Below are 27,284 nucleotides of genomic sequence, written 5' to 3'. Positions count from 1 at the left end.
ACAGGGCAGGGGGGCAGGTACTAACCAGAAAGAAGCAACGGGGGAGGAGGATATGGGGGGAGAGGTGATAGGCTCACCTGATGGGATTCATGTCAGGCCGACTGGGCTTGGAAACAGCTTTCACAAATTTCTCAGCAAGCTGAATCCTACAATCCAACAGAGTCTCTCAGAGGCAAGTAAGGGTACCTCTACCTGGACCCCTGCCCCCAGAGCATCTTCATGGCACCAGTGGGAGGACACTCCTGAATCTGCAGCAAAGCTGCTCTAAGAGGCGGCACCCGCGTGCCCCTGGACGCCCCCTCCTGCCCTTCTCCACCAACGTCTTCAGGGAGGCCCACTCCCCCTCTCTGGATTCTGACCTCTAATTTTACTACATCTTGGTTGGTTTTCCTCAAGTGTAACTTTGGCTGTGCTCAGTCACCTCCAGCAGAACTTCAAGTATCATCTTTATTGTAAATGTCTGCGCTTTCACCCCAAACCACTGATCCCACAGTGCACCCACTCAGATGAGCCAACTTAGGAGTGATGTCAGCGGCATGGCAGTTTAAGGGTGTTCTGTAACTCCCTTTAAACAACTGATTAGCATCCGTCCATGAATGAAAGTGGGAACTGGGGACCCAGGTGAACTGACTTAGGTGGGGCCACCAAGCACAAAACACATTCTTCAGGGGAGAAGACCCTTCCTCTCCCCATAAGGTCACCCTCTTGCTCAGCCTTAAAGCAAACATCTCTCCTGATCTAAACAGCAGCAAAGTGGAGTGCACTGGTATTTATGAAATCAAGGGTGAGCCCTGGTGAATGAAAGTGCCAACATCAACTTCTCACCCTGCCCTTGGAACCAGCTACCATTAGAAGAGGGAAACTAAGGATGTTCTTAAGCAGAGAAGACCTGAGTGAGGAGCCAAGCCACAGAGGCCGCTGCCATAGCGCCGCCCTGGCCCACCTCCCCCTCTGTCCCCCAGGGCCCCCGTCAGACCGTTGGTTGAAGTGCTGCTCCCGCACGTCGCTGCCGTTCAGCACGAGGACATCGAGGATGTGGATCGCACTTATCTTCCGCTGGGCCTTCCCCTAGAAGGACAAGGACACTGCCCACCCTGCCAGGCACTGGCCTGGGGCCCACTCCACCCAATGTGGCCTGCTGGCCTCCGTTCTACCTAGAGCTGGGGGAAGGGAGGTGCTCTAAACACATTTCTCTCACCTCCCTCCCAGTTGATGCTTGGCCACAGACTGGCCCAGGCTTCTGAGCAGACAAGAGATCTGAGGTCCTGGACCAGCCCCCTTAAAGCTCAGACCCGGTGAGACTGCCGCCATGGTGCTCTGGGAGGAGCTGGCTTCCCACTCTGGCCCTCTGTTCCCACTGACTGTTCTGAAAGTTATGTGTGTAGTGGTAATACCCAAAGCTCAAGGGAAATAACAACTTGCTTCTTTCCCAAGGAATCCTTGGTCAGTAACAATATCTAAAAACTACACAGCAGGTTGACTAGGGCCTTTGCTACCCAGAGATGATCAAGATTTCCTGCACAGAAGGAGACTGTGAGCCTTCCTACCTGAACATACTGTGGCTTAAAGCAACTATTGGAAGAGGAATACTTACAAAGCCTTCGTTGGGCCCTGGGCCCTGCCAACAACCACACAGAGTGTAACCCAGTTAACTTGGGGTGTGTGTGGCGGGAGGCAGTGAAGGGCCAAGCCCAGCTGTGCCTCAGTTCCCTAGATGGCAGAGCCACAACACGCGAGCAGAACCACCTCTGACCTCCCCTTTCAGCTCGTGGACAATCTCCACAGAGAGCAGAGTATCCCGCGGCAGCTCCGTCTTCAGGTCCAGCTTGACCCAGCGGTCTGACTGGCGGCCATCCCACGTGTAGATCTGAGACTTCTACGGGCAAACAGAAAGGGTTACGTCAGGCAGAACAGGGACTGAGCGGTGAGAGGCCAGTTCTCAAAAAGGCTTTCAGTTGGTGGCTCCAAGCTGATGGGGCTGGAAATGCCAGAAGAGGTCTGGAGAAAGGAGCTGGTGATACTTCCTACGCGAGGAGGACAGTGTTGTCCTCCGCTGCCTCGGCGGAAGAGGAGTGCTCTGACTTGGTCCCGCCGCAGGGAACAGGCTCAGGCACCATTCAGGAGGCCTGAGTCCAAGATCAGAGGCCCTCAGGCAAGATCCAGCTTGGTGTATGTGTGAGGAGGGTTTAGTGAAGGATCCAGAGAGCAGAGCAGAGAGAGACAGTGAAGAGAGAAAAAGATAAAATGTGAGAGGACACAGAGAAAGGAAGTGAGGAAGAGAGAAAACTACACAGGAAGACCAGTCAGAGTTGGGGGGAGAGCGGTGAGGACTCTACCCAGTTCAGATACAGAACTGCCGAGGCTTTCCCTCACCTCATGTTAGATTCCAAAGGCACCAGAGTAAGGACAGGTGGTGTCTGCGAGACAGGGGTGGCAGGGGTCGGGGCAGTGCTGCAAAGACACGGCTGCCAGGGCTGGAGCCGCCGAGCCTGCTGACCGTCCTCCTAGCCCAGGAGGCGCCACGCCACCAGGAGGAGGCAGTGCTCCCGGCGGCAATGCACCAAAGTGAACAAGCAAACACACGAGTAAGTGCAAGAATGAACGACACATGGGTAACTCAGAGGAGGAAAGGAAGGGAAGTTTCAAGAAATACCTTCCCTGGGGTCAAAGCGCCAGCTCCTCAGTGCCAAACAAACGCACGCCAAGTGTGGCAGGCGGCTGTCCAGATTCCCACAGACAGCACGGTTCCACCACCCAATCCGGGGAGGGAACCAGCTGCAGACTTACCCCCAGGCCGATGAGGAACTTCTGCTCGCTGCCAGACACCATGCAGCGGTAGTCGAGCACTGGGCGGATCTTCTCCAGGGTCTTGGCAGTAAGCGGCGTGGGCTTGTAGCTGAAGATGTCAATCTCAGTGCCCTGCAGCCCCGGGTCAGAGAAAACATGGCTGGGTTGGGGGAAGGGACAGGCGCTCAGTACGGGCGCCTGGGGGATTGGGGGCAGAGGGTTAGGGCAGGCTGGGGGGCAGGGGGCGGGTGGGGACAGGGAGCACTTGCTCTCTGAAACATGCCCCCTGTTCTACCTAACCAGGAACAAACTGGGATCTAATTCCATCTACTTGGAGTGTTCCTTTAGGACCTATTAGAAGAGGCTGGAAAAGGAAAGAACACCGAGTCCCTGAGTACAGATCGATTTACCAGAGCTATAAGGAAATGTCACCCGAATATAAAAGCCTCCCCTTCAATAAAATTGAAAGCAAAGACTTGCAAGCAGTTGATTTGAAAGCAGTTAGGTGATCTCTCCACCTGTTTCAGAAAAATTTACACATGCTGTTTTTTTGAGGCCATCTTGAACCTCATTCTCCAGTCCCTGACTTGCACAACAGCTCAAGATTTGGGCCAGATTTAATGAAGCCCAGGGAAAAGCTAGAATTCAGGTGGCAGGAAAACACAGGGCAGAATTCAGAGACCACTCACCAGAAACAGAGCCTAGGTCTGGGCCACTCCATTATGGAGCTCTCCTGGCAGCCCCTCCTGCCCCTCTGACCAGCTCCTGGCCTAAGACCACCTCACACTTCATGCCTCCCCTGCAGGCACATGGCACCCTAAACTTGCTGGGGAGTAAGAGCCAGCACCACCCTTGGGGCAGCAGGAATGCCGATCACAACACATCTCAGGCCAAGAATCTTCAGGTAGCCTGGTGGGCTCTGGGGGAACTCAACACTCTCACCAAAAGTCCCGCCTGTAGGAGGTCTCAGCCCACTCCTGAAGCCCATGTGGTACCTGCACAAGCCCCCTGGAGGCCAGGCACCTGGGGGTCTCAGAGATACCACCTCTTACCAGGCCTCTCTAACTCTTTATTTTCACCAGACAGCAAGCTTACCTGGATGAGCTCGAAGAACTTAGATTTTGGGTCTGTGGAAGAAGGAGCAACTCGAGCCTGGTCCGGGATCTGAAACGAGAGAGCAAAGAACTTCAGTTTTCAAGCACACTTTTGATCTGGGTTGTGTGTGAGCCTACACACAGGCTCAGACTGGGCAAGAAGAAATGGCACCCAAGGAAGCTGGAAAGGGGGGCTGAGGTGGCCAATTCAGTCACTGCTCCCTTTCAGGCCTTGTGGTAACACTCCTTCAGAGCCATTTACCTTTCTCGGGGCTCTCTGCGGTCAATACTGCTACCCAGGACCACCAGCAGGAAACAGGCCTGTTTACCCACCACCCTTGTCCTTGGTGACCAGTCTGTGGGGCTAAACTTGAGTGAAAGAGCCAAGGAAGTAACTCCCAACAGTGCTGAGACGTCCAACTCTTGAGTGCTGTGGGGGCCAGCCAGGCTGGGAGTCGGTCCCAGTCTTCTCGAAAGCGTCCCTGCCCTGGAGCAGAACTGGGTTGGGGGACACTCACCCCCCAGAGCCGGAGGCACTCTTTCCGGATCTCTGCCTGCCGAGGCTCGATCAGGGTCCTGGGAAAATGAAGCCAGTAAATGACTGAAACCTCTGAACAAGGAGTGTATCTCCTGCACGCCCATCAGAACCCCAGGGAGAGGGAGTCGCGTGAGGGAACGTGTGCATGCGCACATGAGGCCAAGCCGCCATTACCCAAGCTGCTTGTAACACTCACACAGCTCTGCCTCCGGGAGATGAGCGCACAGGGGCACGGGAAACGAGATGATCTCCTTGTTCAACCACAAAGGGAAGGGAGGAGCCACCCTCCTGACCACCCTGGATGGCAGGGTCCCCAAACACCCTTCTTCCAAGTACCCATCAGAACACACTGGTTCCTTCCCTGACACAGGCCACATTAAGTCCATCCCGTGGACGTCGCCATGCCCGAGAAAGCTGGACGAGCTCCTGCTCACCCCCTACCAGAGGTTTTCCTTGACCAGGCCTCCCTCTCCTAGCCTGATCACTCTTTATGTCCCCTGAACATCAGATCTTCTACACCTGCCCCCCTACATTCTCTGATGCACTGGTAACAATTTTTCCCGTATCCTTTGCCTGGGTTACTCTTATCTGTCCAAAGACAAAGTAAAGCCTTTGAGGCCGAGGTTCATGCCATATGCTTCTCTGGCATCCTTCACAGGATACGGTAAAGTATGAGATTAAAAAAGTAGGTATTTTTAAATGTTCGTAGAAATGAAGTGAAGAGCTCGGTTTGGGGTTGGGGGGTGGGGAACAAAACATAAAGGTCTTCCATTGAAATAGGTGGATTCTGGAAAGGGCAACACTCACGTGTCTTGGACAAAGGCACGGATTTTGGCCAGAGCTTTGATCTGCAGACTACAGTGGCTGGAATTAAAAAAGAAAAGGATTTTATCTCAGAAGGATTACCAAAAAAGACAGCTTATGGTCATCAGGACAGAGAAGTTTAGAGAGCAGTGGCCATCTTATGTTTGGGGAAGGGGTTAAAGTCAAAAAAGAACCCCTTCGACCATACCCTTAAGGTACAGTTACATGGATCTGATGAAGGCTTAGGGTAAAGCAGAACTGAGTCAAACCCTCCAGACACTCAGATCCCAAGCCCAGCCAAAAGGAAGGTTCTGATCTCATTCTTAAAAATTTGAGCACTTCCCTGTGGTACAGTGGATAAGAATCCACTGGCCAATGCAGGGGACATGGGTTCGATCCCCAGCCCAGGAATATCCCACATTCCGCACAGCAGCTAAGACTTTGCGCCATAACCACCGAAGAGCCTCCAGAGTCGCAACTACGGAAACCCATGTGCCTAGAGGCCGTGCTCTGCAACAGGAGAAGCTGCCGCAATGAGAAGCCCGAGCACCTCAACAAAGAGTAGCCCCCTCTCACCACAACTAGAGAAAGCACACTAGCAGCAACAAAGACCCAGAGCAACCAAATAAATTATTTAAAAAAAAAACCCTGAAAGCCGTAGTGAAATGATTTTTTTGGCTGCACTGTGCAGCTTGTAGGATCTTAGTTCCTCAAGCAGGGATCCCCAAACCTGCAACCTTTCAATTAGAGTCCTAACCGAGGGACCACCAGGAACTCCCTGAACTGATTCTGAATGAAGCAACAACACAGACCAGACCTAGTTCAAGTACACACTAAACTGACTCACCTGCGCTAAGAGCCGCCCTTACTACCTTAGCCTCCACGACTGTTAGAGACACGCTTTTTCATTTAAAAAGTGAGACGTGATAAAGCAAGAAAATGTGACCTACTGACAAGAGAGGGAAAACAGTCCAACAGAACAAGACCAAGAGATGATCCAAATGTTAAAATGATCAGACCAGACCTTGAAAATAACTGAAACACAGGTTAAAGCATCTAGTGAAAAAGGTATAATATACTTTAAAAGATGGAAAAATACTGGCAGAGATAGATAAAAACTGTGTTTTTCAAAAGCAAAAATTCTAGAAATTAAAAATATATTAGAAATAAATGGTATTATTTATTTAGCTGATTTACAGAAGTATAGTTGATTTACAATGTTAGTTGCAGGTATACAACACAGTAAATCAAATTTTTATATATTATACTCTATTTAAAGGTATTATAAAATACTGGCTATGTATCCCTGTAGCTTATATTTCACACATAGTAGTTTGTGCCTCTTAATCCCCCATCTCGCCCCTCCCCTCCTCCCTCTCCCCACTGGTAACCCAACAGTTTGTTCTCTAAATCTATCATGCAATTTGTTTTATTATTCATTTTTCTGATTCCACATATAATGATAACTTATCTGTTTGACTGATTTCACTAAGATCCACTGCTCTAGGTCCATCCATATTGTTGCAAATAGCAGAATTTCATTCTTTTTTTTTAATGACTGTAATATTTCAGTGTGTACTAGGGTTTCCTTTCTTCCACTTCCTCATCAATATGTGTTATCTGTAGACTTTTTGATGGTGGCCATTCTGACAGGTGCAAGGTGATCACATTTAATTTGCATTTCTGTGATTATTAGTGATGCTGAGCATTTTTTCATATACCTGCTGGCCATCTATATGTCTTCCTTGGAAAAATGTCTATTCGCGTCTTCTGCCCATTTTTTAATTGATATTGAATTATATGAATTATTTATATATTTTGCATATTAGCCCTTTATAAGTCTTATCATCTGCAAATATTTCCTCCCATTCAGTAGGTTGTCTTCATTCTGTTGGTTTCGTTTGCTATGCAAAAGTTTTTAACTTTAATTAGGTTTCATTTCTCTATTTTTGCTTTCTTTGCCTTAGGGCCTGATCTCTCCACCTCTAAAATTTCTACTCTCTATGTCAGAGTATTCTGCCCTTGTTTTCTTCTAGATTTATGGTTTCTGGTCTTACATGTAGGTCTTTAATCCATTTTGGGTTTATTTTTGTATATGGCATGGGAAAATGTTTTAATTTCCTTCTTTTACATATACCCACCCGTTTTTCCAGCATCACTTACTGTCATAGAGACACAAAGACACAGAGACTCTTTTTTCTCCAATGTATATTCTTACCTCCTGTGTCATAAATTAACTGACAAAAGATAAAGGGAAAATCTTGAAAGCAGTCAGAGGAAAAAGGACACATGACACACTGACAAAGTTTATCGCCACGGCTAGTTTATCCCCCACGGCTAGTTTATCCCCATGACTAGTTTATCACTATGGCTAGTTTATCCCCACGGCTAGTTTATCCCCATGACTAGTCTATCCCCCACAGCTAGTTTATCCCCATGACTAGTTTATCACTATGGCTAGTTTATCCCCACGGCTAGTTTATCCCCATGACTAGTTTGCGAGTTTTTAATCATGAGTAGATGTTTAATTTTGTTGAATATTCTTTCTGTATCTACCAAAATTATTATTTTTCCTCTTTATTCCTTTAACACAGTGAAGTACAAAAAATAGTTTTCAAAAGGTACACAAATCTTGCATTTTTAGATAAACTCCAGTTGATCATAAGCATTACTCTTATACATTGCTATATTTGATTTACTAATTTTTAAACAGTTTTCTTTACATTTTTGGTTGTGCTGGGTCTTTGCTGCTGTGCAGGCTTCTCTCTGGCTCCGGAGAGCAGGGGCTGCCCTCCAGTCGCGACTCCTGGGCTCTACAGGCTCTATAGTTGGGATGCACCTGCTCTGTTGCTCCATGGCTTGTGGGCTCTTCCTGAACCCATGTCTCCTCCACTGGCAGGTGGATTCTTTACCACTGAGACACGAAGGGAAGATTTTCTGTATAGGCTCATGAGGGGTATTAATCTATAAATGTGCAGTCTTTTGACGTTTTGGTGAGATGGTTGGATGGCATCCAAACTCAATGGACATGAGTTTCAGCAAACTCTGGGAGACAGTGAAGGACAAGAAAGCCTGCCATGCTGCAGTCCATGGGGATGCAGAGTCAGACATGACTGAGCGAATGAACAACAACAAATGTATATATTTAAATGCTATAAATTTCCCTTTATTAATCCTTTTTAAATTCCTTTAGAGAGAGATATATATATATATGAAGGAACATATATATTTATCTATTCATCTGTCAGTGGACATTAAAAGACATTCAAATTGGAAAGGAAAGCAAAAAATTATTTACTTGCAGAAGATATGGTTATATACGTAAAAAGTCTTAAGGAATCTACCAAACTACTAGAACTAATAAGTAAATGAAGCATTCACACAAAATATGTAGTCCATATACAAAAATCAATTGTATTTCCATAAACTAGTAATGAACAATTAGAAAATGAAAATTTTAAAACACCATTTACATACCCATAAAATTCTTAGAAATAAATTTAACAAAAGATGTGTAACATCTCTATACTGAAAACTATTAAACTGCTGAGAGACATTAAAGAACCTAAATAAAACTTCTAGATGAAACTTCTGACTGATACTCTAGTCAGAGTATTTTCATTACTTTAGTACAGTGAAAGTTTTTCAGAGAATCACCAACAAAAATAAAAAATTGATAAACTGGATTTCAGCATCAAAATTTAAAACTTCTTGGCAATCAAACTGAAAAGGAAGAAGTAAAATTATCTCAGTTTGCAGATGACATGATCTTTTATGCAAAAAATGCTAGATTTCACAAAACATTGTTATAATAATCAGTCACATTTCTACACACTAACAACAATCTGAAAATGAAGTTAACTACTCCATCTACAATAGCATCAAAAAGAATAAAATACTGAGGAATAAATTAAATCAAGAAGTGAAAGACTTGTACACTGAAAGCTGTGTAACACTGCTGAAAAAAATGAAAAGAGATATAAATGAATGGAAGGACATGCTGTGTTCATGGACTGGATCACTTAATATTGTTAACATGACAACACTCCCCAAAGCAATCTGCAGATTCAATGCAATCTCTACCAAAACCCCAATGGCAGTTTTTGCAGAAATAGAAAAACTCATCCTAAAAATCATATGGAAACTCAGGGGACCCCAAATAGCCAAAACAATATGGCAAATGAAGAACAAACCTGGGGGCCTCATATCCTGAGTTCAAAAAAACTCACTACAACACCACAGTAAAAAGTATGGTACTGGCATCAAGACCAATGGAACAGAATAGAGAGCTCAGAAATAAACCCTCACATGTATGATCAAATGATTTTCAAAAAGAGTGCCAAGATTATGCCATGGGGAATGCATATAGATACTCTTCAACAAAAAATGTTGGGAAAACTCAATATCCACATGCAAAACAATAGTTAGACACTTACGTCACATTACCTACAAAAATCAATTCAAAATGGATCAAAGACCTAAACATAAGAAATAAAACTATAAAACTTCTTTCTCTCAAAAGAAAACACAGAGAAAAGCTTCACCACACTGGATTTAGCGATGGATTTCTTGAATGACACCAGAAGCACAGGCAATAAAAGAAAAAATAGATAAACTGGACTATATCAAAATATAAAACTTCTGTGCAAAGGGCATAATCAATACAGTAAAAAAAACAAAACCCCACAGAATACAAGAAGATATTTTTAATCATATATCTGATTAAGAAATTAATACCCAGAATGTATTAATAATTTCTATAACTAAACAACAAAAATCAAGCAAATCAATTTAACAATGGGCAAAGGCAGGTCTGTCAAGATGGCACAGTAAGACCCTGAGCTCACCTCTTCACATGGGACATCAAAATTACAGCACAGGAGCCTGGAATGTCAGGTCCACGAATCAAGGCAGATTGGAAGTGGTCAAACAGGAGATGGCAAGAGTGAATGTTGACATTCTAGGAATCAGCGAACTAAGATGGACTGGAATGGGTGAATTTAACTCAGATGACCATTATATCTACTACTGCGGGCAGGAATCCCTCAGAAGAAATGGAGTGGCCATCATGGTCAACAAAAGAGTCTGAAATGCAGTATTTGGATGCAATCTCAAAAATGACAGAATGATCTCTGTTCGTTTCCAAGGCAAACCATTCAATAACACGGTGATCCAAGCCTATGCCCCAACCAGTAATGCTGAAGAAGCTGAAGTTGAACGGTTCTATGAAGACCTACAAGACCTTTTAGAACTAACACCCAAAAAAGATGTCCTTTACATTATAGGGGACTGGAATGCAAAAGTAGGAAGTCAAGAAACACCTGGAGTAACAGGCAAATTTGGCCTTGGAGTACGGAATGAAGCAGGGCAAAGGCTCATAGAGTTTTGCCAAGAGAACACACTGATCATCGCAAACACCCTCTTCCAACAACACAAGAGAAGACTCTACACATGGACATCACCAGATGGTCAATACCAAAATCAGACTGATTATATTCTTTGCAGCCAAAGATGGAGAAGCTCTATACAGTCAACAAAAACAAGACCAGGACTATGGCACAGACCATGAACTCCTTATTGCCAAATTCAGACTTAAATTGAAGAAAGTAGGGAAAACCACTAGACCATTCAGGTATGACTTAAATCTAATCCCTTATGATTATACAGTAGAAGTGAGAAATAGATTTAAGGGACTAGATCTAATAGACAGAATTCCTGATGAACTATGGACAGAGGTTCGTGACATTGTACAGGAGACAGGGATCAAGATCATCCCCATGGAAAAGAAATGAAAAAAGCAAAATGGCTATCTGAGGAGGCCTTACAAATAGCTATGAAAAGAAGAGAAGCAAAAAGCCAAAGAGAAAAGGAAAGACACCCATTTGAATGCAGAGTTCCAAAGAAGAGCAAGGAGAGATAAGAAAGGCTTCCTCAGAGGTAAGTGCAAAGAAATAGAGAAAAACAATAGAATGGGAAAAACTAGAGATCTTTACAAGAAAATTAGAGATATCAAGGGAACATTTCATGCAAACATGGGCTCAATAAAGGACAGAAATGGTATGGACCTAACAGAAGCAGAAGATATTAAGAAGAGGTGGCAAGAATACACAGAAGAAGTGTACAAAAAAGATCTTCACGACCCAAATAATCACGATGGTGTGATCACTCACCTAGAGCCAGACATCCTGGAATGTGAAGTCCAGGAGACCTTAGGAAGCATCACTACGAACAAAGCTAGTGGAGGTGATGGAATTCCAGTTGAGCTCTTTCAAATCCTAAAAGATGATGCGGTGAAAGTGCTGCCCTCAATATGCCAGCACATTTGGAAAACTCAGCAGCCACAGGACTGGAAAAGGGCAGTTTTCATTCCAATCCCAAAGAAAGGCAATGCCAAAGAATGCTCAAACTACCGCACAATTGCACTCATCTCACGCGCTAGTAAACTAATGCTCAAAATTCTCCAAGCCAGGCTTCAGCAATACGTGAACCATGAACTTCCAGATGCTCAAGCTGGTTTTAGAAAAGGCAGAGGAACCAGAGATCAAATTGCCAACATCTGCTGGATCACCGAAAAAGCAAGAGAGTTCCAGAAAAACATCTATTTCTGCTTTATTGACTATGCCAAAGCCTTTGACTGTGTGGATCACAATAAACTGTGGAAAATTCTTCAAGAGATGGGAATACCAGACCACCTGACCTGCCTCTTGAGAAACCTATATGCAGGTCAGGAAGCAACAGTTAGAACTGGACATGGAACAACAGACTGGTTCCAAATAGGAAAAGGAGTACATCGAAGCTGTATATTGTCACCCTGCTTATTTACCTTCTATGCAGAGTACATCAAGAGAAATGCTGTGCTGGATGAAGCACAAGCTGGAATCAAGATTGCCAGGAGAAATATCAATAACCTCAGATATACAGATGACACCACCCTTATGGCAGAAAGTGAAGAAGAACTAAAGAGCCTCTTGATGAAAGTGAAAGAGGAGAGTGAAAAAGTTGGCTTAAAGCTCAACATTCAGAAAACAAAAATCATGGCATCCAGTCCCATCACTTCATGGCAAATAGATGGGGAAACAGTGGCAGACTTTATGTTTTTGGGCTCCAAAATCACTGCAGATGGTGACTGCAGCCATAAAATTAAAAGACGCTTACTCCTTGGGAGGAAAGTTATGACCAACCTAGACAGCTTATTAAAAAGCAGAGACGTTACTTTGCCAACATATGTCCGTCTCATCAAAGCTATGGTTTTTCCAGTAGTCACGTATGGATGTGAGAGTTGGACTATAAATAAAGCTGAGAGCCAAAGAACTGATGCTTTTGAACTATGGTGTTGGAAAAGACTCTTGAGAGTCCCTTGGACTGCAAAGAGATCCAACCAGTCCATTCTAAACGAAATCAGTCCTTAGTATTCATTGGAAGGACTGATGCTGAAGCTAAAACTCCAATACGTTGGCCACCTGATGTGAAGAGCTGACTCATTTGAAAAGACCCTGATGCTGGGAAAGATTGAAGGCAGGAGGAAAAGGGGATGACAGAGGATGAGATGGCTGGATGGCATCACGGACTCAATGGGCATGAGTTTGAGTAAAATCCATGAGTTGGTGATGGACAGGGAGTCCTGGTGTGCTGCAGTCCATGGGGTTGCAAAGAGTCGGACACGACTGAGTGACTGAACTAAACTGAACAGACCATCTGTCTATGAGAACCATGTGAAAACTAGCAGAAAAGATTTTTCAGATATAAAGAAGAAATCACCATGAGATGGGTAGGAGGGGCAGAGATGAGGTATAGACAACACCCAAAACCCTGTGTGGGTAACTCACAAATGCAAAGAGAGCCACAACTGCAGGGGTTCTCCCCAAGGACTGAGGCATCCAAGCTCCGGATGGGACTCCCCCACCCAGGGACTTCGCAGAAGAGAGCTGGAGGGCTGTAGGAAACAGACCCCTAAGGGGTACCTGCAAACTCTCACATACTCTCAAGTCCCAGCACTCAGATAGTAATTTGAGAGGAGTCTGGGTGAGACCCACCTGCTGATCTTTAAATTAGAGAGCCTCCCTGAGACAGGAGGCCACTGGGGCTCCTCCTGGGGACATATGGTTGGGGAACTAAGATCCCATATGCCATGAGGTGCGGCAAAAAAAAAAAGCAAAATTAATAAACTGAAATCTGCTGCATTTCCATACACTAACAACAAACTATCAGAAAAAGAAATTAAGAAAACAATACCATTTACAACTGCATCAAAAAGATAAAATACCTACAAATAAATCTAACTTAAGAGGTAAACCAAGAGGTAAAAGACATGTACTCATAAAACTGTAAGACACTGATTCATTCAAGAAACTGAAGATAACAAAAACAAATGGAAAGACATACTGGAAGATACCGGAAGAATACTGTTAAAATGACCACACTACCTAAGGCAATCTACAGTCAATGCAAACCCTATCAAAATACCAATGGCAATTTTTACAGAACTAGAACAAATAATTCTAAAATCTGTGTGAAACCATAAAAGACCCCAAATAACCAAAATAATCTTCAGAAGAAGAACAAAGCTGGAAGTGTCATGCTCCCTAATTTCAAACTAGGAAATATGGGCAATTAAGCTATGACCAAGGAGGCAAGAATATACACCGGGGAAAAGACAGCTTCTTCAATAAATGGCGTTGGGAAAACGGAGAGCTACATGCGAAAGAATCAAAACTGGCCTACTTTCTCACTCCTTATACAAAAATAAACCCAGAATGGATTTAAGGCTTAAATATAAGTAATACTTGAAACCATAAAACTTCCAGAAGAAAACCCAGGTAGTATGCTCTTTGATACCAGTCTCAGCAATTTTGGGGGGACATATTTCCTTAGAGAAGGGAAACAAAAAACTAAACAGTTGGTACTACATCAAAAGCTAAAAAGCTTTTGCACAGCAAAGGAGACTAGCAACAAAACAAAAAGGCAGCGGACTGAACCGGAGGGAGATAGCTGCAAACAATGTATCTGATAAGGGGTTACAATACAAAACATAAAAAGAACTCATACAACTCAACATAAAAAAAACACATAGATAAATGAAGAAGATGTGGTGTGTGCGTACACACACACATAATGCAGTATCAGTCACAAAAAAGAATGCAATAGGGCTTCCCAGTGGCTCAATAGTAAAGAATCTGCCTACCAATGCAGGAGATATGGATTCAACCCCTGGTCCAGGAAGAACCCAAATCCTGCGGAGCAACAAAGCCCATGCGCCCAGCTCCTAAGCCTGTGCTCTGGAGCCTGTGCAACTACGGAAGCCTGCACGCCCCAGAGCCCTGTGCTCTGCAACAAGAGTAGCCACCGCAGTAAGCAGCCCACACACCGCAGTGAAGAGTAGCCCCCCTCACCACAAGGAGAAGAGCCCACGCTACAACAAAGACCTAGCACAGCCAAAAATAAATACATTTTTTTAATTATTAAAAAAAAACACGTGGAAGGGAGAGGCTTCCCACACCAAGGGATTCTCTGTAGACAACTTTAAAGAAGAATGAAATAATGCTATTTGCAACAACATGAATGGACCTAGAGATTATCATACTAAGTGAAGAAAGAGAGACACAAATATCACACAATATTACTTTGATGTAGAAACGAAAAAAATGATGCACAGGTACTTATTTACAAAATAGACTAATAGAAACTGACTCACAGTCACTGAAAACAAACATGGTTACCAAGGGGCAAGAGGCAGAGAGTGATAAATCAGGAGTTTGGGATTACCAAATACAAGCTGCTACATATAAAACAGATAAGCAATAAGGTCCTACTCTATAGCACAGGCAAGTATATTCAATACCTTGTAATAACGGAAAAGAATCTGAAAAGTAACACATATACATACATAAACTGAATCACTTTGCTGTACACTAGAAACTAACACAACATTGGAAATCAACTATATTTCAACTTAAAAAACACTTGATTAAACTATAGTTTTAAAAAACTGATTAAAGAATAGGCAGAGGATTTAAATATTTTTCTGTGGAAGACATACAGATGGTCAATAAACACATGAAAAGATGTTCAACATCACTAATCTAATCAGGAAAATGCAAATCAAAACCACAATATCACCTCCCCCTGTCAGAATCAGTTCAGTTCAGTCGCTCAGTCATGTCTGACTCTTTGCGACCCCATGAATCGCAGCATGCCAGGCCTCCCTGTCCATCACCAACTCCTGGAGTTCACTCAAACTCATGTCCATCGAGTTGGTGATGCCATCCAGCCATCCCAAAAAGACAACAAATAACTGTTGGCAAGGATATGGAGAAAAAGGAACTCTCATGCAGTGTTGGTAGGGATGTAAACTGGTACAGCTACCATAGAAAACAGTATAAAGGTTCCTCAAAAAATTAAAAATAGAACTACCATGTGCTAGTCACTTCAGTCGTGTCTGACTTTGCAATCCTATGGACTATAGCCCACCAGGCTCCTCTGTCCATGGGGATTCTCCAGGCAAGAATCCTGCAGTGGGTTGCCATGCCCTCCTCCAGGGGATCTTCCCAACCCAGGGATTGAATTCAGGTCTCCGACCTTGCAGGTCTGAGCCACAAGGGAAGCCAAAGAATACTGGAGTGGGTAACCAGCCTATCCCTTCTCCAGGGGATCTTCCCAATCCAGGAATCAAACTGGGGTCTCCTGCATTGCAGGCGGATTCTTTACCAGCTAAGCGGTATACCAAGGAAGCCAGAATTACCATATGATCTAGCAATTCCATTTCTGGCTATTTTTCTGACAAAAATAAGATATATGCATCCCAATGTTCACTTCAGTATTGTTTACGATAGCCAATATATGGAAGCAATCTAAGTGTCCATCAATAGATAAACAAAGAAGATGTAGTATATATATACACAAAGGAATATTACTGAGCTATAAAAAAGAATGAAATCTTGCCATTTACAACAATGTGAATGGACCTAGACAGTATTATGCTAAGTAAAATAAGTCGGAGAAAGATACATACTATACAACTTCACTTATATGTGGAATCTAAAAACAAAACAAATGAACAAACATTAACAGAAGAAACAGATTCTTGGATATAGAGAACTAACTGGTGGTTGCCAGAGGGGAGGGGAATGGGGAGTATGAGTGAAATGACAGAGGGAGATTAAGAGGTACGGACCTCAAGTTATAAAATAGGTAAGTCACCAGGATGTAATGTACAGTACAGGGAATACAGTTAATAATATCTTAATAACTTTTTATGGTGATGGATGGTAAGCAGACTTTGGTGAACATTTTCTAACGTATAAAAATATCAAATCGGACTTTCTGGTAGTCAAGTGGTTAAGAATCCAACTGCCAATGCAGGGCACAAGGGTTCAATCCCCAGCCCGGGAAGATTCCACATGCCTTGGGGCAACTCAGCCTGTGGGCCACAATTGCGGCCTGAGAGTCCTAGAGCCTGTGCTCCACAACTAGAGAAGCCGCCGAAACTAGAGGCCTGAGCACCCCAATTAGCCTCTGCTCACTGCAATTAGAGGAAAGCCCATGTGTAGCAATGAAGACCCAGCACAGCTGAAAATAAATAAATAATTAAAAAAAAAATCAAATCATTATGCTGTATACCAAAAACTAATATGATACTGTAAGTCAATTATACTTCAATAAAAAAAAAATTTTTTTAAAAATGGGCAAAGGACTTGAATATATTTCTTCAAAAAAGATATACAAATAGCCAATTTGCATATGAAAACATATTCAACATTATTAGTCATTAGAGAAATGCAAACCAAAACTACAATGAGAGCCAGTTCAGACCTACTAGAATGGCTATTATGGAAAAAAAAAAAAACCAAAAAATAACAAGTGTTGGTGAAGATGTGGAGAAATTGGAACCCTGATGCACTGCTGGTCGGAATGTAAAGTAGTGCAGCAATCCCACTTCCAGATGTATACCCGGATGACGTGAAGGGACGGACACAGTTACTTTTCACACCAACATTCACAGCAGCGTTATTCTCAATAGCTGAAACGTGAGGAAGATCCAAATGTTCTCAACAGCTGAATGGATAAACAAAATGTAGTATGCACATATAATGGATTATTACTTAGCCTTAAAAAAGGAATGAAACCCTGACACATACTACAACATGATGAATCTTAAAAGCATTATGCCAAGTGAAACAGCCAGAGGCAAAAGAACAAATGCTGTATGAATGCACTTATATGAGGTACATGCAATAAGCAAGTTCACAGAGAGAAAATAACAGAGGGTGCCAATGGCTGGGGATGGGGGAACAGGAGTCGTCATCTCCCGGGTATAGAGTTTCCGCTTTGGATGATTAAAAAGCTCTGGAAATGCATTGTGGTGATGGTTGCAGAACAGTGTGAATATATTTAATGCCACTAAATTTCACATTTTAAAAAAGGTTAAAATGAAAAAAAAAGTTAAAATGATAAATTCTGTTACGTGTATTTTACAATTTAAAAATGGACTCAAAAAAATTTTAACTTCTGCTTATCAAAAGACATCATTAAGACAATGAATAGGCAAACCACAGATTGGGAAAAACATTCCCAATATACCAGACACAAATCAATTTACCAGGCTGCTTAAACACTCTGCAACTGGGAGCTCTGAGAAGACCAGTTCTGCCATGCATCCACGCACACCCGTATGAAACTGCAGCACGGCTCAACAAAAAGAAGTCCAGAACTGTGACAAAGCCTTGGCTTTGCTGATTTCCGGTCCCGGGCCTGCTTCCTCATCTACAACACGCTGAAACTTAGTACCAGCTCCACCTTGGTGCCAATTCTTACATCAAGATGAGAGAGCTTATGTAGCAGTACCACAGAATGGAAAGTTAAAATACTGAGAGAAGATGGATAAAGACTTCCTCTCCTCCTATGTTTCCCTAGGGCCACCCATACATTCAACCTTCTCTGGGAGACTTGGGGTTCCACTTAGAAATTACCTTTCCAGTACATGTTTGGCCCCCTAAGCAAGCACTTCTATTGATTCATTGCTACTATACAACTCTCCAAGCTTCCTCAGAAAACTGTTCAATGAGGTTTGCCCACTTAGAAAACTGAGCCAACCGGCACAACTTTAAATTATCACCACTAACAAGGAGGGAAAAACAATTAATGAAGGTTAAAACAAAAACAAAACCAGCATTCAGATGGCCTATTTGAGACACTCATGGTCTGGCAAAAGTTTTGATACCAGAAACTTCCAAAAGCATGCTATATACTTGCTTTCCAGCCATCTCTTGCTTCCAACCAAGGGGCTTCATGGGACAGCAAACTATGATGGCCTTCTACAAATGGAAGGAATTAAAGGGAGATTATTCCTTCCTCCAAGGACACAAAACAAGTCTGCCCTCTAGCTTCACTATCATACTCAGGCTCTCACGGGCAGGGCTATGCCAGCCAGGCTCCCACCAGCCGCCCTCTGACAAGGCATGGGAGCAGGATGAAAGTCCTCAAGGTACTCAAAGTCCTAGGGAGCCCTGGAGCGAGCAAACCGATCTCAGCTACCAGTTTTTCAAAACGGACAAAGTGATACCAAGAGCCAGTCATTCAGTTCTTCATTCTCTTCATCCCTAGGGCTTTCCTGATACCCTGGGGATGCAAGCAAACAACAACAACAAAAAGAAACGAAGGAAAAAACACACTGGTCTGCTTACCCCTCGTTGGACCGTATCATGTAGTCAGTAAATTCATGGTCTCCCTTGATCACCTCCAAGGGGACCACAAGGTTGACGTCAGAATCAGTGTTCCGCAGCTGGTTGAGTTTAATGTTGACTGAGAAGAGGTAATCCCGCACTTCGTCTATGCCCACCTTCAGGCCCTTGCACACCACATACCTGAGAGGAGAGACCCTGTCACTCCACTGAGCAAGGGCTTCCCCGGTATAATTCCTCCTCCCTGAACCTCCTGCTGAGTCACAAAACCCCTGTCTACATACCAAGAACAGAGTGCTGCAAAGTTCACCTCAAATCCTTCCTTCTTATGTTGGGCTGTGTTTCTACTCTCTATGGCAGTAGTTTCCAATTACCCTGTGCCAGGCTGGCTGAATCACCATCAGCTGGGGAAGTCTGCTAAGGGCAATGACTCTCCAGGGATGGGGCCCAGAAATCTGTGTTATTAACAAGCCACCTAGCAATTCGGACTGGCTGCCTCTTCTCTCACAAGATGCACGGGCACTGCGTCCCATCTGGGATGCACACAGTGACTCTGGTTTGTGGCCCACTTGTCCTTCAGGTAACCCTTCCTTGGTCTCCTTCACCCTCCTGGGCCAAGCCAAGGATCGCCCACAAAAATGTGGTGAACAAGGTTGGTGGAGGAGGCAGAGGCTGAACAGTACGTCAGAGAACCAAGAAAATCCAAGTCCTCTTGGCTCCAATCACTTTTTTAAATCAGGGTTTTTTAATGTAGCTTGAGTTGCTCATGCCAGAGATGCACCAGGTTTTCCTGTTCTGACATTTAGCCAACTAGTCCGATTCAAAGGGAGAGGAAAGCCTCACCTCTCTGAGTTGGCAGGACGGCTGGTAATCGGCTTAAAGAGACAGACTCGTTCAAAGCAGCAGTACAGCAGGTAGATGAGCCCCACGCTGAACGGTGTGAAGAGGTCAAAGGTTTTACAGATAAAGTGGCCTCCTAGGTTAAGAGAAAACACCAACGATAGTCAGCAGCTTCCACTCCAGGAAATGAGTTGGGTCATCTCAGGGACTATGACAAAGTCAGGGCCCAGATACCTGGGCCCATTAAAAGTCACAGGCCACAGAAGGGAAAGAGTTGTAGAGGGGACTTTGGGGATTCCATAGCACTTTCCCCCCTAAAGTCCTCATTCCACCATGTGTCATCTCATACAAGCAGACCATTAGCTAACTTTCAAGCCAACCCCAACACATGTTCTTGTACAACAGGGCCTCTGGTGGGTCCTGGGTGGGGAGACGGCAAAGTGTCACCTGTCCGGACAACAGACAGCGCCATGAGGAACTGACAGAGCAGCAGCTGTTTGCTGAGGATCTCCTGCAGGTTCTCCTGTCCCTCCACTGAGAAACCCTGAAACGAGAACGCAAGGATCAGAGCAGAAAAGAGAAGTGACGAGGACTGAAGGGTGCTCCGACCTCATCTTCCCTGAACCTTCTTCAGGTGTCTCCACTGGTCTCCACCAGCTGACTGACACAGATACAGTCTGGTGTTTAGATTCTCTGGCGTGGTCGTATGGCTCCCTGTGGTAAAGACAGCACCTGGGACCCAGGCCTGCCTACTGAGCCAGTGCTGTTTTCCTGCTGTATCGCTCCTGGGGATCTGCTCCTCCAAGGAGATGGTCCAGAAAATTTTAAAACTCATGCTGGAATCCAAGGGAAGGATACGGCAGAACAGAGGCAAAATACGCTGGTCACAAGCCAACTACAAGTCAGGAAACTGAATGCCCTGGTGAGTCCAGTGAGACCCAGGGAGCACGTGTGGCTAAATCTGTATGGGCTCCCTCAGTCCTGGGCTGACCACTGAAGAGGCCCCAGTCTGGTGACAGGAGAAACTCTGCCTAACTCTGATAGTCACAAGAATCTTCCTTTCTCTGCTGACCACAGATTTACTCACAAAACCCCCCCTCCTGTCCCAGGACCATGGAGCCTCTTCCTCCAGCTGGCAGAGTCTCTGGGCAGGCTGTTTGTATGAAGAATGTATGTTGCTGTTCTTGGAGTGGTCTCCCTCCCTGTGAGATCCCAGCAAGGAGCAGAGAGCCAAGCTCACAGGGGAGTGAGGGACGCCAGGGGCTATGATGGGAAAAGAGGCAAGTTATTGTTTAATGGGCATAGCATTTCAATTTTGTAAAATGGAATAAGTTTTGGAGATCTGTTTCATGAAAGCATGATTATAATTAACATAACTGAACTGTAAACTTAAAAATGGCTGCAACAGTACATTTTATGTTATGTGATTTTTATCACAATAATTAAGAGAAGCAAAGAGGCTGGCCTCCATTTAACTGGCCCCAGCCTGGTCTCCAGAAGTAAAAATGTTCAGTAATGTCTTCCAGATTTACAGATGCTTCTTAAAATGCACAGCTGTTTATAGGGAGAGGGGAAAAAAAACACACACAAAAAATCCCATGTGGGTCACCAGTCTATGTTGGCTAAGTCAGAGGGACAATCCTTGAGTTTGCCACTCGAGCTGATGCCCTGCACGGCTGCCTCCCCAGCGTATCAGACCCCGACGGGCTCAGCGGAAGCGGCCCCTCCCTCCACCCAAGCCTATCTGATGTCCCCTGCTAGGCACCAATCTTTGGGGACTGAGGGCACGCTCGGCTCCTGTGCTGACATCTTAAACATTTCTTCACCTCTCCACACAGCTACTGCTTAAGAGGCTGCCCAGGGGGCTCCAGAAGCTTTTTGCAACTCTGGCCATGTGACCCTGGATTAACTGCCGCATTCTCTGACCTTTCTCTACACTAAGCTGTGGCTCACAACTTTTCTGGTAGTCCAGAGAAGACTACCGGCAGCGTCAGATTACTAGGGGAGAAAGCTGCAGGGGTGCCTCTACGCCTCAGGCAGCTGCCCAAGAAATGGGCAACCTGAGTATCTTCTTCAACCCAGCCACTGACACAGCCTTTTGCAGAGTCTTAATATGGAGTCTTAATTAACATGGAGTGGCTGCGTTTGGTTACGTGGTCACCTATCAGCTGCTCCTGAGGCTTAGGAGTGGCCGTGTACAGACAGCCTCTCCAAGAGCAGCGCCTGGGTGACAAATGATGGAAACGTCCTTCCTGTCGGCTCTGCCGAGTTTGTCTTAGTCACGGTGCCCCCTCACCAGGCCTCCACCCTCACCAGAGGCCTGTTGAGGAAGTGAGCTGGGCAGATCCGCCTGCCCCAAGCAAAGATGACCATAACAGCAGAGCCTTGACAAAGTTACAAATGGAAAAGATGTACAAAAAGAATAAAAACATACATCATCACCCCATGAAGAGCAGGTTACCTACCCCATCAGCCATCAGAAAGTGGACGCCCTTGTGATCGGTGTTATCCAGGACGAAATTCCTAAAAGCATTGATGTTCTCCGGGCGGGTGATGTCTCCGTCTCCATCGATCCCACCCTCACCTGACAGACAGGACACAAGGTTCACATTTAGCTCGTCCGCCCTGTGCCTCCCTGGCAGCGGGACACAACCTCGCCAGGGCTGTGAACACAGGTACCAGGCAGGCCTCAAGGCCCAGGAGAAGAGCTCTGTGAGGAGCAGCTCAGTGAAGGACCCGTCACACAAGGCTGCCCTGCAGTGATGGGCCAGGAGGCAGAAACAGGGCCCTGCTACAGTAGAGGAGAGCTCAAGAGGAGTCAACCAGCCGTGAGCCATCAACTGAAACAGGTCTTCATGTTCAAGATCAAACGTGTGTTTAAAGCACTTACATTTAGGAAGCAATATCAACTTCTTCATAAGTTCTGTTAACAAAGGACTTGGAATTTCCTGCCAAGTCACAAGAAGCAAGACAGAGTGGAGGGAACTGCTAGGCGGTTGCTGAGCATCTGGCATACAAGGCTGGGGATGGGTGTGGGTTTGTATTTGTTAATAACCCTGCCAGTTCTCAGCCAGAGATCAAACAGTTTTATTATCTCCTGTCACCACAAGAGAAGGAAGGAGAAATTAACATGGATCTGCTGCAAGTTTGCCTACTGGAGGGTTAACCTGGATCCCACAGGCCTGGGGTAAAAGGCATAGTCAAAAGGAGACTGAGACCTCATGACATGGGCTGGGAACCCCAGGCTGAGAGCCCCGGGACAGAAAACATGGCACGTGGACAGTAACTCCTCCTGATAAGACTTGTCCCTCTGGGTCCCTGGGGCCTCCTCCGTGTCCCTACCGTAGTAGGGCTCGAAGAGCTCGCTGGAAGCGGAGTAGAAGTCCTCCAGCTTGAAGTCGTGAGGGCCCTTCAGAGTCAGCCCGAAGCCCTTGGCGTGCCACCTCTTCCTCCACAGCACGTACTCCGAGAAGCCGCCCGGGCCCGCACAGACGTCGGCAAAGTACAGAAGCTCCGCTTCCCGGTCCTTCACCAGCGGCTTCTGCAGAGGTAAGTGGAAGCCAGGGGAGGAAGAGGGGAAAAATGCCTCAGTGGGGAGCAGGAAAGAGAAAGCAGGGGAGTAAAATAAGCCTTTCAGCAAGCACAGTGCAGAGTTCCTGCCAGAGCCACAACCACCAGGCAAGTGTCCTCTAAGACCACTGCCTTCAGTCACCCATCCCCACCTCAAAACACCCCTGATGCCTTTCACACCACCATACCCAGCTCAGACTCCTAATAAAACACCCTAATGGGCACCCAAGTGTGCATGTTTTATTTCTCAGCATCTTTTCCCCACCATATCCTGCCTTACAAAAGTCCCAACGAGTGGGGTAGATGTTCTAGCCCCCCACATGACAGACAGGGAAAGAGAAACGCCGAGACACAAATCGACCTGTTCACAGTCTGCAGCACTGCTTAGTCAGCATCCCGTCAGCCTGAGCAGGAGACGCAGGCTTCCTGTCCAACCAGAGTCTGAGGGGCTCTCACATCACTTCCTCCCAGCCCAGGGCCTCACCTTCCAGATGACAGTCTCTGCGTCCCTTTGTCCCTTCCTCCTAGACGCTACCTTTTTTTTCCCCTCCAATTAAGTTTTTATCATGGAATAATTTTAGACGTACAGGTAAGTTGCGAGGACAACGTTCGCACATGTCCTTCACCCAGCTTTAGTAACATCTTACACGGTCAGCTGTAAAAATTAATAAACTGACATCACGGGTATATTTCTATGAACTACAGCCCAGACATGCTTCAGACCTCACCAGACCCCTCGTTCGTTCCACGACTCCATCCAAGACCCCACGGTGCCCTGTGCGTCCTCCTTTTTTGCACACCCCCGCTCCTGCCTTTGCCCCTCTGCTGACCAGGGCCTGCGCAGGGCAGAGCTGGAAGCTGGTTAGATTGGGAGAACAGGAGCCACTGACCTAGGCAGCCATCAGAGCATCCAGCCACCTAAAGAATGACTGAATTACACTATCATCATTTGTATTTGATGATTAGTTCTGGCCACCTAAGTGGCTTTAAATTCTTAATATAAAATGCTGGGCATTCCCTGGCGGCCTAGTGGTTAGGATACTGGGCTTTCACTGCTGTGGCCCAGGTTCCATCCCTGAACTGAGATCTCACAAGCCGCACAGCTTGGCCAAATTAATTAAATTTAATGTACGCTGAATGCAGATCTAGACTGTGTTTACACTTCTCTTCTACACACCTGGGCCCTCAAGGGTGAATTCCACTTGTCTCAAGCCTCCAGGGCAGAGACGTGCCATCTGCACTGGTGACAAGAGGCTGAGCTCCAGAGGGGTGACCGCAGGGGACCCTGATGAACATCCAGCAGAAGGGCTACGACAGCGCAGCCTTCTCTCCCTCAAAGTCTGGCACGGCTGGGTGCTTGTCCAGAGCTCTCTAACTGCCAGATAAAGATCAGAAGGCTTCAGGGGAAACAGTTATAGGAAAGAAATGGAAATACTAATGCTCACAGTCCAGTCACTTGTGAGGTGACAAGGGCTCTGCATCTGATGATGGTTATCTAGCTTGATCACAACAGTAGAAAAAGTCTCTGGAGAAAGGGACTGTAGCTAAAAATACACTTCATCACCCTGTGGCAAGCCCACTCAGTGTGCTGGGCCACATCAGTTCCTTCTCCCTTCCCTCTGCTCCACCACCCTAACATTCTTTGTTCCTGAGCCATCAATTATTCATATTTTCTTATTGTATTCATTTGCACACTAAAAAAGACCTAATGGCATACGCCAAGAATATTATGCAGCACTTCCCAGGCTGCAAAGCGGTAGTGAGGCAGGCGTCACAAGTTTAAGGCCTGCACACACTGCAAAGAGTGAACACACTGTTCCTCATCACAGGCCAAGCCCTAGCCCCAGGCGCCAGCTTCTCCATGTGAGAAGACTGTGAGAAGAAAGGAGAATGAATCAATGAAAGCACCTCACCTCCAAAAAGACAGCATAAATATGATCTGTTCTGTAATTTCAAGACGTGTCACCCTCGCAGGCCGCGGCCAGCGCTCCTTTCACAGAAAGGACGGCCAGGGTTCTCACCTCTGCCACTTACTGACTGTGCAGTCAAAGGCAAGAACACGATTTATGTCTTTAAGCTTGAGCTTCCTCAACGACAAACTGGAACTAATGTAGGTTATTTCTTAAGACTATTGTAGGATTAAACAAAGTACCTTATGTTGAAGACCCTTAAAAACTGTACGATACTGAACAAATGTTAAGACGACACGAAGTTCAACTCGATCAGCCAGCTCCCTGAGAGTCAGGCCCTTGTCCCTCCCCTCCTTTTCTCTCTGCAGAGTCTGGCGCAGTGCTCCACAGGCAGCAGGGACTTTGTAAGTGCTGTCTAATTTCTTCTAAGACAGCGCTGAAACTTAAAGATCTACATTCAGCTTTTGTATCCTGTTATGCTTCATAGCCAATGCTTTCTTACCACAACGATAACCGCAGGCACAGAAGTCCCTCATGTAACGTTTATATATAATACGCTTCCATATACCCAAAGAATCTAAACGCCCTTCTCTTCCTGGCCCCTTCCAATTCTTGCTTATGATCTCTTTATTTCCCTAGCCTCTTTTTTCCTTTTACCACAACCTGTAGAAGCAGAAACATGCTGAAAAACCTCAAAGAGCCTCCCCCCAGCTTCCCATCTCCAACCTCCTCACACTTTGCTAGGCTTCACATTGTCTGCACTCTTACTCTAAGTTCCCTGATCCAAGAGCCACTGAGACTCTAGCAAACCTGGGCGTGTGCCTGGGGCTTCTGCCACTCCCACGTCTGCTGGGACTGCTCTAAACACAACAAGCCTGCTGGGCTTGGCGGTCACTCCAGTCCTTGGGAGGAAACAGGGGTGAACAGACAGAAGCAAACACTAGGAGCTGAAGAGAAATCACTTTTATAGTGGAGCGTAGAAGAACTTCTCTGGAAGGGCAATTCTCCATGGCCACTATCAATCAATGCAAGTCAAGAAGCTGCCTGAAGCATCGCAAACACAGCCACCTTTTCCTATGTAACATCTCCACCCTCCACCTGAATGGTACGACCCTGATGCCTACTTCATTTTCCTGACAGCAAAAGACAATAACCAGATCCCAGCTGCTGGAGGCATTTACATTCAAAAGCCCAAAATGACGCTGTGATTTCCCATCAACCTGACAGAGTTCCTCTGCCAGGCAGGGATTTAAGGGAAATCATTCGGAGCTCAGAAAATTAAATCAACACTATATCAATGTAATTTTCTCAAGATGCTAATTCCAAGAGCCGTTTCGTACAGCTTGCTGGTACTGTAAGGTGGGAGGGAGACCTGGGAGAGAGAAGTAACTACAGGCTGGAGGGGTCCACCTGCCATTCTGCCAGCATGGAGGAGACAACCAGGCAGGTGAAGCTGAAGCAGTGAAGAACTTGGAAAACAAATTTCTTTAAGCAGTGGATAATCGGGGGCCTACCAGGAGGAGGCTGAGTGAGGCAGAAACTGGACTGGGAACAGCCGGCTCCTGGCCCCTGCACTGTCAGAGAACGAACCTTCTAGGACAGGGTGAAAATGCTTTGAAACTCTGAAGGGAAAGCTAGAATGAAATGTCCTTTTTTCTTTCTCTATCATATGGAGGGTCTGTGTTCAGAAAAATGAGAGTAGTAAAGTAGAAAATCATTCCGATCCACCACCTGTAATTAGGATCCCACACGAAGCTTGTTCACAGAAGCAAAAAGGGAAAGTGGCCACGTGTGAGGCACAGATTTCAGAGCTGGAGCAAACCTTTAGAGCCTCTTGGTTCTCCTGGTTCTCGGGCAGGTTAGTAGGGCTGATTTCAGAGATGAGGTAGCTGAGAGGCAAAGAAGGTGTGACCCTGAGTGACACCACCTGTGACTAAATGCTGCACTTCCTACCTGCCCCCGACCTTCAGACACGATACTGATTGTAAACAGACCAGTGAAAGAACCCAGATGCCCACATTTCATTCAACACTCAGACATTTCCCAGAGTACTGCCCTCTCATAC

General features: G+C 45.6%; 1 protein-coding gene across 1 annotated transcript in view; it reads right to left on the bottom strand.

The window, feature by feature from the left end:
- CMTR1 (cap methyltransferase 1) overlaps positions 1-27,284 on the bottom strand; it is a 52,757-nt gene that overhangs the window by 4,067 nt on the left and 21,406 nt on the right. Inside the window, exons 9-20 of the mRNA NM_001082430.2 lie at positions 23,082-23,280; positions 22,205-22,323; positions 20,187-20,283; positions 19,743-19,875; positions 18,903-19,082; positions 5,227-5,283; positions 4,400-4,457; positions 3,883-3,951; positions 2,788-2,919; positions 1,754-1,876; positions 977-1,068; positions 78-146 (exon numbers count right to left, since the gene is read on the bottom strand). Coding sequence (NP_001075899.1) covers positions 78-146; positions 977-1,068; positions 1,754-1,876; positions 2,788-2,919; positions 3,883-3,951; positions 4,400-4,457; positions 5,227-5,283; positions 18,903-19,082; positions 19,743-19,875; positions 20,187-20,283; positions 22,205-22,323; positions 23,082-23,280 — 1,328 coding nt within the window. The remainder of the gene's footprint in view (positions 1-77; positions 147-976; positions 1,069-1,753; positions 1,877-2,787; positions 2,920-3,882; positions 3,952-4,399; positions 4,458-5,226; positions 5,284-18,902; positions 19,083-19,742; positions 19,876-20,186; positions 20,284-22,204; positions 22,324-23,081; positions 23,281-27,284) is intronic.

This window comes from Bos taurus, chromosome 23 (genome assembly GCF_002263795.3).
Source record: "Bos taurus isolate L1 Dominette 01449 registration number 42190680 breed Hereford chromosome 23, ARS-UCD2.0, whole genome shotgun sequence".
Lineage (NCBI taxonomy): Eukaryota > Metazoa > Chordata > Mammalia > Artiodactyla > Bovidae > Bos > Bos taurus.
The sequence above is the reverse complement of the archived record's forward strand: the minus strand, read 5'-3'. Positions and strand labels throughout refer to the sequence as shown.